Source organism: Falco biarmicus, chromosome 15 (assembly GCF_023638135.1).
Source record: "Falco biarmicus isolate bFalBia1 chromosome 15, bFalBia1.pri, whole genome shotgun sequence".
Lineage (NCBI taxonomy): Eukaryota > Metazoa > Chordata > Aves > Falconiformes > Falconidae > Falco > Falco biarmicus.
Genome location: NC_079302.1, coordinates 6,070,587 through 6,083,679, shown reverse-complemented (window position 1 = coordinate 6,083,679; position 13,093 = coordinate 6,070,587). Strand labels below are relative to the sequence as shown.

The window sequence follows — 13,093 nt, the reverse complement described above, 5'->3', positions numbered from 1 at the left end:
AAATTAAAGACTGCTTGTGACTAATCCATTATTATACGCTTTTAACTTCAAATTTAAAGTTTTACCATTGTTGGCTGAAGCCTGTGAAAACTTTGAGTAAGGAGCTGTGCTTAAATGCAGCTGTGCCAGGTACTTCAGTTTGATTTCCATTAACCACCCCCCATCCCTCTTCCATGGCAGTTCTCAAAGCCAGTGTTCTGCCAATACTTGGAAAACACTCAGTGCATTGAGATATTGCTGTAATGCCGAACTGCAGAAAAACATTATACAACTTTCAATTAAGGGGGAAATCCTTTTCCTTGTTAAAGTGCTTGGTCGTGGTTTCTTAAAACAATATAAAATAATTGTTACTTAAAGGGAACGGTAGCTGTCATAAAGGGCAGAATTGTCTTGGGAGAATAATTGGTTGGCAGTGGTAGTGGGTGTTCTTTCTGAAATTGTAACTAATTGAAAAACATTTCCATAGGGAGCTGAGGCTGGGTTTTAGCTCCATCCTTGGGGGATAAAGCACTGTTTGAAAGTGTGTTTAAATAAAATGTAATCTTCACCTTTTGAGAAACTGTTTTGCTTTGAAGGCAGTTAAAAGAATTTGCAGAGATTACAGCTCCTGTGTGAAAATAATTTTTCAAGACTAGTTTAACTGAAGAATGCCATCATGAAATTTCAGAACCAGAATGCTAAAGCAAATGGACTTTGCCCAACTGAAGGCTGTAATGATAGCATCTCATCCGAGGCCCACAGAATTGGTTTCAGCTTAATTGTATTCCCTGGGGAAGGAAGCCTATCCCAGCACGCAGTTCATTATCTTGGTTCTGTTGGTCGAAGCATTAGCAAATGTGATCATGTTAAATAATGTGGAGGACTCTGCTGGTCTAGGAAATGGAAAGGCAAACTACAATTAAAACAAACCAAGACAATGATAAACCAGTTTTTAATGTTGGGAGGAAGATGTACCTGGCTTCTAGTGTAAGCCGTGTACGGAATTTTAGACCTTTTTTTAACTTCTATTGAAATGTGTTCTATATGAGCTACACCAGTTTTGTACATTGCTCCCTTTCTGTTCCTCTTGCGTAAGTCTAATCCGGAGAGAAAGGAGGTGCTTATGTCCATCAAAAGCCAGTACTTCACAGTTTTCTTGTAGTTGCTTGGAATATAATGAGCTAGTTTTATGCTATAACGAGTTCTTGGCTTATGTGCTTCAAGTTGCTTGAGATGTAGGTCCCTGGGTTTTTGCCACTTTGGAGATAGAAGATAAGACAGTGAATTTGATTGTGTTACTTACAGGAGGTCAGCAGTAGTTCTATGTTTTTTCTGCTGAGATGTTGAAATTTGCCTGCCCTGATAAGCAGACTTTGAACAAGAGGTATTTTTTCACAGAACTTTCAGAATTGACCCTCCTACCCCCAGATCCATGCAGTTTCTTATTAGCAACATGAAGCTATTCAATGAGATTTATCAAAGAGAAAGTTTAATTGGCAGCTTTGTATGCTAGGGTTTATTTGAACATCACAAATTATGTCTTGGTTTTGTGGTGATTGTGTTTTGATATTTCTCATAGTATTTTTTTTTCCAGCTGACTCTAAAGATGATGCCGATAAATGGTTGTGTGGCTTGAATATCTTGTATCAAGAGGTCATGAGCGCTCCCACACCTGCAATCACAGAGAGGTATATAGACATATTTTATCTTTGTGAGACTTAACATTTGTTTTTGAATTGAAAGTGGAAAATCTGAAAGAAATTTTTGAAGGTGCAACAAGTGGTGCCTGCCAGTATGAACAACTACTCTCCAGTTAGTGTGTGATACAGAAAGCTCATATGAAAATTCTCCATGTCTGTTTTGCTATATACTTGTTCTGGTATTGTACTGTGCTGCATCCACTAATGCGGACTTGCAATTTACCCTGTTCTGTATACCAAAACAAACCAACACTCTTTTAATGCGATCACAAGAATGTCTGTTGCAAGTGTGTGTTGACTTCCTGGAAAATTTGTATGTCTTATGTAGTTACAGCGGGGTGGCTCTAGTAGGTGTCCATGTGTCCTGTGTCCCAATAATTCCAATGCATGCTTTTGTGGTTTCTGCTTTTTATTGGACCCATTGCATTGTATGGCAATGTGATCAACTGACTCAGAGAGCCAGGCTGAAAATAAACATTTTTTTGAATGTTTATTTTGAATGTTTATGAAAATAAACATTACTTCTTAGCAGCCAGCCATATTATGGTGCAACTGCATGCTTAATGCTTCTGAGGATGTTGCACACAAAACTGCTGATACTCAGAATGCCAGTTTAGTTGATTAGCTTTTGATGCTGCCTCTGTACCTGATTGCTTCTCATCATAGCTGACATTTTTGTTTGCGGTCACTGCTGTTACCTGCTGTGAAGACATACTGTGTCATTGCTTGCTACTTGACAAAACTGTGGCTTTGACACGGATGTTGTCTTTACCTACTTGGGGAGAAATTATTCTTGTCTATTGTATGGTATTGCAGCAAGCTCCTATACAGAGTGCTCCTGGATTCCAGGCTATGTTTGTGCAGCAGAGTGATTCCTGTAGAGACTGAGGATAAACTTAATAATGACATGCTGTGCTCATCCTTTAGATCAAAGTTGTGTGTGTGTACACATTTACTATTAATGCTGCTGATACTATTTTGCTGTGCACCTAAAACTGGCATACACTCTAATGAGGAATGTCTTTAAAATTCTCTGAACCTCTCTTTCTCTGCCCTAGTTTTTAATTTTTATGCGTCTAATAGATTTGAGCCAGCAGCCTCAGCTGGCATAAGTTGTTGACTTGATGGAGTTACTCTAGTTTAGATTAGCTGAAATTTTGGCTTGCCTTATCCACTTACATTTTTACAGCTTCTGTTTGCTTGTTCTTTTCTGTCCTGCCCACCCTTCCCCTTCCTGTGTTGTTTATGTGGCTTTAAAATGCAGTATTAAGCAGCAGAAAAGTATGTATTTACAAATACAATTATAAAACTGGCTGAGTCTTTAGGTGCTGCACTGGAAATGTTTTTGCATTATTAAGAGATGTATCTTTTAAATATTTCTGTTGAATTTCATCTATGGATTTTGATATTTAATTGGTTGTGTTTTCTTTATAATTCTTAGATTAAACGTTTTTTGGTTTTTTTCCCCTTCTTTTCCACAAGCTGGCTGAGAAAGCAGATCTATTCTGTTGATCAAACTAGAAGAAACAGGTAAGAAGCTGTCTCTTTGTTCAGTTTGGTTTTAGCGAACTTCTGTTGCAGATTCTGATGTGGAATGAAAATAAATAAATAATTATACATCCAAGATGTGAAACATGAGTACTCTGAAAATGGCATTTGCTCTTGCTTTAAGAACTTGTCTTTTGCTAAACGCAACATGTTCATGGCACTCACTTATGTTCATGTACATGGTATAATGAGGAAGCAAATGATGACAAATAAGTAGTTTTGCTTTTAGCCTACTATTACCCTGCCAGAATGAAGAAAGGGAGTTGTCTTCTTCCAGTCTTTGTGTAGAGATTTAGCTCAGCTGTGCAGGTATGTTTGCTTTGTATATGCTTATGTTTGTGTGCAGGGTTGTTTGTTTTATAGAGGTCTTTGCCCTTTCATAGCCCAGCTCGAGCCCAGCAGCTTGGACTGCGTAACCCGCTGTGAGCTTTCTTGTGCAGCTGTGCCACCAGTTCTTCCTTCATGGCTGAAGCGTGTTTGCATTGGACTACACTCTGATGTAGACAGACCAGAATCAGCTTTTAAAAGCTTATTTGGGCATTTGTAACAATGAAGCTGCATAAGCAGGATTCAACATGGGCTGCTAAAGATCCGGGGCAGAAATTATTAGCCCTCCCTTGATTCAGTCAGGAGGACAGAGCAGAATATTAAGAGGAAGAGGAGATAACAGAGATACCTGAGGATATTAGAGGAAAGGAGGAGGAGGACTAATGGTATGACAGGGTAATGCCATATGAAAGAGTTGCTTTCACAGTGGGAAACGGAAGATATGTTGAGGATAGATATAGAAAGAAGCAAAGTTAATGGTTTGGAGTAAGGGCAAACATTTTTTTTTCTTGGGTGATTGGCCTGGTTACGTGGGGTCGAATAGACCAAAGCCAAAGAATCATCTCTGACCTGGTACTTTTCGTGAAAGAAGTTGTAGGGTTGTAGCTCCCAGTGTGCTGTGTAGCTTTGTATGGTTTTTAGCAGTTTATTTCAGGTCTGTGTGTGATGTGGGTTTGTAGCTTTTGTACAGCAAAGCAGACTTTTTTTTTTTTTAAATGATTTCAGCTGCATACCTCTCCTTAGAGTTGCCAGAAGTCATGTGACGCTGAGAAGAATGTTACACCTCTTCCCCATGTCTATTATTTACCATGATTTTGCTCTTTGTCTGGCATGTGTTTTATTCTAAGGTGCAATTCAGTGTAGAAAAGTACATGCGTTTCCTCTGATATAGGCCTTTCCCTAAAGATTGTGTCTTATTGTGTGAATGAGACTGTGTTATTGCAGGAAATAGTGCCGTTCTGCAGATAGATAGCCTGTGACGTTGTGCAGCTGGCCTCAATGTGGGCAGACACCATTTCAAAACAGTGTTTCCTAACGTGGTAGTGTCGTGAAGGGAAAAGTACCATCCTTTAGTGGATGTTGGCTTATACCTCCTGATGTATTTAGAAAAACTTGCCCTGCAGTGGGGATATGTTGGGGAACACGAAGCAAAAGCAAATGTTGGGATAGAGAAGCTGTGGCTTGACAGTATATATCTGCTGAAGAGGTTTCTTTTCTTGCTTTAGGGTTGTTCTATCACTACAAGGCAGGCTGGTTAAGATCAAGGGGACTTGCACTGTGGAGAGAGCAGTTTTTTGTTTTCTTGATAGATGATTCATGCTTTTAAAAAAATTCAGGGAAGGGGTTTGGACTGAGTTTCATTGTGTTTAGTGTTGCAGTTTCTAGGGAGGTTAATTGTAAAGGTTAGGCTTCCAGGCAAGTCATGTTTCACAGGTTGAGTTTTTTCCAGTGGTAATGAAGTCCCAGCTCTTTGTTTTGGCTTGCATTTGCCTGGCCAGAGGAAATTGCTTGTGCTTGGTGTTTAGGCTACAAATGGAATGCTTATTCTTGCTCCTAAAAGTAGTGTTTTTTTCCAGAGGTCTGGCGACAAGGTGGAAGGCCAGGAATTTCCTGAGTTCTAATCTGGCTTTGGCATGGACTTTGGCTAAGTTCCTTCTTGCTTTGCTTCTTTCCCTCTCTACACAATGGAGATGAGAATATCTCACAGGTTAACTGCTTGTATGGACACCGTAGAATGGAAGTGTTACTTTTGTCTAGGTGCTGATTGCTTTTGTTGCTTTCAAGTGGCTCTGTTCTGAACCTGTGTTTGCAGAGAGTTAATGGCTTATGAATTGGACTTTAAGTCAAGACAAAGTACCCTAGCCTTGTTTTCTTGGCTACTGTTGGTATCACATTAATGTTTAGTGGGCATTGGCAGTAGGACCCATGGATCTTGTGTCTGCATTCTCTTGACTTTTCCCCACTTCCTTTTTTGCTGCCAGGGATTCCTCTCATCTTCCACTCTGACTTGTCCCTGTACCCTTCACATGTCCCACTGTAATGCTGCACCTTTCTCATTGAGACCTCACATCTGTGCCTACCCAGAATACCCAGTCTGAGACTCTGTCCTGGAACGTGCAACCTCATTTCCATTCTTTGCTATCCAAAGACAAGCTGAATAGCAGGTGACTGAAATGGAGCTACAGGAGATGGCTGAATTGGTGTACCAGCTTGGTGCTGCTCAATGGATGAAATCTGATTTCCTCTACCACCTCTACATGCTGCTAGTCAGGCACTCCTGCCCCTTTTCCTATTCTGGCTATAATGCTGATATGGGCATGAGGTGACCTCGTGAAGCCAGTGGGAAACTTGTTCTAGCTCTCTGTCAGCCACAGAGTTTTCTGCTTGCATAGCAAGTTGAAACAGATTATCAAAAGGTTTAACAAGCATCACAGCTGGCCTATGGAAGCAGTGGGACCATAGCAACAGGAAAAGGGAGTGGGGCACAAGGAGGGGAGTTTAGGGTTGCTACTTGTAACAGCAGTGAGCTGTTAGATCAGCTCACCTGTACTTATCGACATTTAAAGCATTTGGACACACAGCTCCTTTAGAAATCACCCTTCTGTTCATAAGGAGCTATAGCAGCATTCCCCAACCTCCTATTTCCATGCTGATCGTAAGCACAGTAAATATTGTCAGCTGCTCTGAATCTGCAGTGAAGGATGCTATGGCAGCAACACCTAGGGCACTGGAATACAATCTGAGGTTGATGAGAAAACTGAAAGATATGAAGGAAACTGAGGTTTTTGACATAAGCTATTCACAGGCTTGTTTGTAATACACAGTATTACTTCAACAGAAGAAGTTTGATGTATACATCATACGTGATTTGATGTATGGCCAGAAAGTATTTGTGGCCAGAAGGTGTTGCAGTGATTAATAAATTTATCTTTGTGAGTATTTGGTGTATGTAAGCACTGCGTTGCTTAAAATTTGGAATAAGTATGTCTTATTTGAAAGGTCTTGCTGTTATCTAGAAAACTTTGGTTTTTGAAATGTTACTGGTATATTACTTGACATTCTGAAGGATCAGCAGGTCTGTGTAAATGGACCTGGAAGGCAGTCCTTTCTGGGAAAACTTGGTTGTGAGAGGAGGATGGGGTCATGTTCGGATGTTGCAGAAGGGGAGAGTCTTGCTCCTGTAAATCAGTTTTACTGTCCAAGTGAATAACAGCTGGAGAAGAAGGTTATAATGGTAATGAAAACTGGAGCTTTTTATTTTCTGTTTCTGCTCATCAGTTTGTTATATCCTTTGTATAATGTTTTCTGTGTCTGTATTCCAGTGGGACTGGAACAATGGAAAAAAGGCTGCAATTCATCTGACCATGTGTAAACACCTATATTTGAGCTGATCATCTAGATCTGATTAATTATTGATGGAGAGAAATGGGTGTCTTTGCAGCATGGCTCTCTTCATCCTAATATGGATGCCCAAATTAATTGAAGTGCCTATTTCTCCCCACCAACTAGAAAACAAGTCTAGCTTGCTGACATGTAGGTGTGATGTTTATAGGGATTATGTTATGCGAGATGAGCCCTACGCAAAATGTTTCAATAGTCACATTTTTGTGTTAATGGAAAATATATTAGTAGCTGACTAGAGATAGCAAACTGTGGCATTTTTGCTATCTTTTTTTTTCTTCTTCTTCTTTTCTTCCACAGTATCAGTCTTAGAGAGCTGAAAACTGTACTTCCCCAAGTAAACTTCAAAGTGAGCAGCATGAAGTTCTTGAAGGATAAATTTGCGGTAATTACCTGATAACTTTTATCTGTTTGGTATTATCTGATAGGTGTTACTTCTTTTCAGGATACTGCCTATATTTTTGCTTCTTAGCATGTACAGTTAAATAAATTATGTCAGTTAATTTCTCAGCATGGCTTTGCCTATGTTGAAGGCTATAAGAAAACATAGACGTAAATGTTCCTTTTCATTGTATGGCTGACCAGAGCCAGCATTGGGTTTTGAGCCCCAGTGCTGATACTGTGCAGGTGCATAGGAAGCTGTACTATGTTTAAGATAAAATTCATATATAATGAAAAAAATTTCTGGCAATATGGTCAAGTAATAACCTCTTCACTCCAACCTGTGCTAACATTAATAGCTTCTGAAGGTTGTTTCCATTACTACAGGAATTTTAAATATCCCCACCTTTTCCTGCTTTCAAACTCTCCACCCTTAAAACATACAGTCTTGCTTCTGTTGCTCCAGCTAACAATGACTAAATGAGGCACTACTTCACTCCCAGTAACATGGTGGAAGTGGAGTCAGGGTGCAAAATGCAAGGCCAGAGATGTGGGCTAGGAGCACTATGTCACAAACCAAGAATCTGTTTAATTGTTTGTATTGTTTAAAAAATAAATACATTTAAAAAATCCCAAGTGGTTAAAACAAATGAAGTTGGAGTAGAACAGAATGCGTCAGAGGGTGGCGGCTGGGGTAAGAGTGATTTGTGTGCTGTGCAGATGCAGTTCGGGGAATTCTAAATTCACTGTGTGGTACTTTCTGTTGTAGGAGATAGGTGCTCACAAGGAAGAGCTTAGTTTTGAACAATTTCATTTGTTCTACAAGAAAATCATGTTTGAACAACAGAAATCGGTAAGCTTTTTCATAAGTAGTCTTCATACTGTTAAACTGCTTGATCAGAATAAAGAGTGAATGCTGATTTTTTTGTTGGTTTTGTTTTTTACTAATTTTCTTTTTTCCTCATTCTTGTAACAGAAAAAGGGTGTAGTACTGTACTTGTGTAGATAACAGTCACCATCAGCAATTGGTTGAAGAAGATGAATAAGTCATTCATGTTGCTTCTTATGTGTTGGTAGTAGAGATATGCACAGATATAGCGGGGTTTCTGGGAAGAACTTTTCTTGTGAGTTTGTTCAGGATGTAGAATGTCTTTTAGGCTTGCCTGATCTCTTTGCAGATAGGACCAAGTTTTTTTGATATTTGTATTAATCTTTTTATCGCTAAGAACATTCTTAAATCACAGGCATGTATCCTGGCCATCAAATAATAGCTGTTGTTCTCATAATCTCTTATGCTTGGAGATTACTGGTGGTGAGTCCATTACAAGGCATGTATCAGGCAGTCCTTGGGAGGCGTGAATGCAGTGGAGTTACATTTTAGCTAATATATATGGGAAACTGCCTGACTACTGTTTCCATGTATTCACTGCCCAGATTCATGAACCTGGTGGAAACTACATACTTCTAGTGAGTCTGAAAGTTAGGAACCCTTTAAACATGTGTGAAAACACGTAATCTGAAATTACCTGCGTAAATGTCTTTGTTGACGATGTGCTTATTGTTGATTCAACTTGCGGTTGCTAAAATAGAAGCTTCAATAGTCAAAGTCAGCGCTGTTTCATTTGGCAATAGAGCTTTCTTGTGCCGTTTAAGTGATGCTGAAATTGAAGTAATGAAGAATCTCAACTTACTGACAGGGTTTTATTTTTGGCTGGGATGGTCTAGTTAATTAGCTTGAGCAGAAAGTTCAAGAGTAAAACACAGAATAAGGAGGTTATCTGACTTAAACTTCTGTTATTGGCCCTTGTGGATCATTTCAAAGAAACTCCTTCGTTTGCTAAACACTGCTATGGGGTGGTTGATAAGTTTCCTGCGATCTGTAAGTATGCTGTGCCAAGCTGAAAGCAATTTAGGTTTTATATTTCAATGAATAAATATGATGGATGATATGTAATTCCAGTTTTTCTGCGTTATCAAACAATGAAAGCTCCCCAGAAACTTGATTAGTTGTGTTTATAATATACATTATCAATAGCAAGGTTTTTGCCTGAGAATTGTGAGTGTTCACACTGAAAGGCCTGAAGTGCGGTTGCCAGCCTTGGCAGTATGGGTTTTTTCTTAGGCTTTTAATTAAAAATGTGTCTTGCCAACTTGTATGCAGGTTCTCTAGAGCAGACAGGCCTATCTATTTCCCCTTGCCAAACCAATGGACATTGTTAGGTGGAATTAGAAAATTGCATATTCTTTTATTATTTATCTTTTCTCCCTTTTTTGTGTTTTTTGTTTGTTTTTTTTTTGTTTTGTTTTGTTTTTTTTTGTTTAAGATTCTTGATGAATTCAAAAAGGATTCCTCTGTGTTCATTCTTGGGTGAGATTCTTCATTTGTATTATTTTTCCACATTTCCATATGGTTGTAGTGCTGCAGCATTGCTTTTTAATTACATCACTCTTTATTTGTTTTGATGCTTTTGTAAGTGAAAAGAAATTGTATGTCTTTTTGCATTCAGAAAGGTGAACTTACCATGGAAATACGTCCTGAATATGACTTGATAAATGGTTTTTACTTTCTGACTACAGAAGGGGTTTGGACTTGAATGAGTGAATTTGCCTATCTGATTTCACTAAGAGCTGGACAGAACTATGGAAGGACAATTTGATGGAGAAATTTTAACCTCAGTCTGGAGGGTGGTGTGGTGCCCAGGCTTTGCCTGGACTTGAGCAGAATGCTGATAGTAACAGTTTCTGCATCTTTGTCTTGGTGAACTTGAAAATTTAAGATGTGTACAGTGTGAAAAAGGATGTCACAGCCATTGCTAACATTTTGACTGAATTAAACCAGTTTATCTTGGTTTTGAATATTACACTAACAGATTACAGAAGCTACTTACAGAGTACCCTCAGAGAAAAGTTTTTATTTCTTTAGTCCTTGGTCGTGTCATATGAATCAAACTTGGTGAGACTGCTTATAAGCACAGATTTATGAAGGATGGGTAGGTTATAAATACCTTATTGGTACCAGATGATGCGGCTTTTGTGTCCTACAAAAGGGAAAGCAGTCGTGCCGCTTTTTCTTGGTGCAGCTACATCTTGCCTCCTTTTTCAGGAGGCTTTGATCTACCACAGTAGATGAGCCGAATAATACGTGGAAGGAGTTATTTGTGGAAGTGCGGCTCTATGATAATTTAAAAGAACAGTGTCTCCATATGCCTCAACTAAACAACACCCCTGCCAAGTGAATGCTGCTCATTTGCTACAAAGCAGTGAGCACAGATTTGGTACTTTTCCCAATGAATCACTATCAAAAGTACATCAAGAATCCAGGAGGCTTTATTTTAAAGGCTCAAAATACAGTAATTAAATAATACAGTATTACAAGACTAACCTAAATTCCATTGGAGTCATAACAAGTTTCTTGGTGGTGGCAGCACGTTTATACTGTAAATCCAAGATACAAATCCATGTTATGTTCTGCTATAACATCTGATGATACTTGCTGTCTTATTTCTTTAGCTTCACACTTTCCCTTTCTTTTATATATATAAATATTTTTTTTTTTAGAAATACTGACCGTCCAGATGCTTCAGCAGTTCATCTCCATGACTTTCAGAGATTCCTGCTACATGAGCAGCAGGTGAGAAGGTTGCATAAATTCTGAGTTTTTTCTTGAGGTTCTTTCAGAGAATTCTGTGATCATTAAAAAGGAATGTGACATGTTATAGAATATGATTGATGTCAACTGGGATACTAGGCCTTGGAAAGACTTCTCCTTTTTTGCCATTGAAATTCACAGGAACTATTGTTTTTCGTCTGTATAAAGGCTCTGAAGGTGCACCAGAGGATGAGAGGAAGGCCAAAGTAAATAAGGTTTTAATAGGTCTCCATTTAGTCATGTAGATAAACAGGCAAGGTTAGAATAAACACTGGATGTATGTCAAACCTGACAGCCTGACCTAGTTACAGGTGTCATCATTGGTACATCTGGGGTAATGCCTTGGTTGTGGCTGCGTTTTAGCAGCTCTTACATAAAAAGCTGCATGCATTCGAGTCAAAGGTAATTTTCTACTGAATGGAGCCAGTTTGATGTCCTACACCAGCAAGGAGATAAGGATGGAGGCAGGAACTGGAACCATGTCCTTATGGTCTTCTGTAATATCATTTAGCACAGACATAATGGGAAAAAATTGTGTAATATTTGCTAGGTGCTGCTAAGCTCCATATTTGCAAATATGATTGAAAAGTGAGACCTACACTTTCTGTATAAGCTTTCTACTCTTTTTTTTCTCCCTATTTCACTGTGTTAAAAGGGTGTTCAGATTGCAGTTAGAAATGAGACAGATTATAGTTAAAGCATATTGTTCAAGGAGGGCAGCTTTTTTCTCCGTGTGTGCATGCGTATGTGTACATGTGTAGTATGTGTCTTGTGGGCCTCCAAACTGTGTAAAGGTACTTAGATGGAGATCTTCTTTTTCCCCCTCAGACTTCACAGAGGAAACACGTAAGATATGTGGGTACAATAAAATACATTGGCAGTAAACTAGACAGATGAGGAAGAAGTAAATCACATCTGTAGGTCTCTCTGTTCCTTATTTGATTTTATATAGACTAACACTATTTCTCATTTTTTTTCCTACTCTATTGTTATCTGAAGGAATCTTGGGCACAAGATCTCAGTAAAGTCCGAGAACGAATGACGAAATTTATTGATGACACTATGAGAGAAACTGCTGAACCCTTTCTCTTTGTTGATGAGGTAAGGTAATGATACTTTCTAGTAGTTCCTTGTGGACTTTCTTCTTTCAGTGCTTGTTCCTACTTTGTTAATTGGATGGCAGATCCTCTAGGCTTCTCTTGCTACATTGCTGGGTTTCTTTTAGGCTTGTATTGTAAAAATGTTTAGATTCAGTCTCTGTCTTTGTATTGTAGTTCCTCACTTACCTTTTTGCAAAAGAAAACAGTATTTGGGATGAGAAATATGATTCAATAGATGCACAGGACATGAATAATCCTTTGTCCCACTACTGGATTTCTTCCTCTCATAACACGTAAGTTACCAAAAGTCCCATTGTCTATCCCTGTTCACACAGACCTAGCCCAAGTTAGGAGAAAGTACATTATGCCAGAAATATACTGCGTGGATGTATGAAACCTTCCTAAAGCATGATGTAAATGTGGCAAATACAGTTTGTGGGACGTCTTTTCCATTTCTCTTAAGATCTTAGAGGTTTTGAGATATAACTGAACTCAGCTGACAGAAAACCCAAACCCTGAATCCTGTTATAAAAATAAAGAGGTCTTGAGTTGAGCAGAGTTCCAGACTCTGCTTTCAGAAAGTAAAGTTATTGAAGGAGCTTCCATTTTTTCTAAGCAAACCAGCCTTGTTGAGCTAGTGTCAGCATTAACTGTACCTGAACAGAAGAATGCTGCGAGAACCCCACTTGTCCTGTGGCAAAGTCCCATACTGTTAGTGTGATCTGAAGGGCAGTGGATTTGTTTTCTTGGGAAAGGAGGCAATGATGTGCACCACTGATAGATACTCTGACAGTTTATGGTGTCACAAAGTGGGAAAGATTTGGTCCTGAGCAGAAAAGGAAAGGGATATGGAGACCTTAAATTAGCACATCTAGTGATCAGGACTTGGCTGTTCATGGACTTTGCCAGGATGATGAGGATTAGAGCAGACAGAGGTGCCTGAGGAAGAGTGCAATTTGCTATCCATGCACTTCTTTGTTATTTTGAGTTTATTTTACAGCCAGAAC

At 39.0% G+C, this 13,093-nt stretch overlaps 1 protein-coding gene across 1 annotated transcript in view; it reads left to right on the top strand.

Annotated features, from left to right (window-relative positions):
• The window catches only part of PLCG2 (phospholipase C gamma 2), a 70,488-nt gene that overhangs the window by 23,067 nt on the left and 34,328 nt on the right, over nt 1–13,093 (top strand). Inside the window, exons 4-11 of the mRNA XM_056361243.1 lie at nt 1,574–1,667; nt 3,162–3,209; nt 7,257–7,341; nt 8,107–8,190; nt 9,662–9,705; nt 10,896–10,968; nt 11,986–12,087; nt 12,261–12,379. Coding sequence (XP_056217218.1) covers nt 1,574–1,667; nt 3,162–3,209; nt 7,257–7,341; nt 8,107–8,190; nt 9,662–9,705; nt 10,896–10,968; nt 11,986–12,087; nt 12,261–12,379 — 649 coding nt within the window. The remainder of the gene's footprint in view (nt 1–1,573; nt 1,668–3,161; nt 3,210–7,256; nt 7,342–8,106; nt 8,191–9,661; nt 9,706–10,895; nt 10,969–11,985; nt 12,088–12,260; nt 12,380–13,093) is intronic.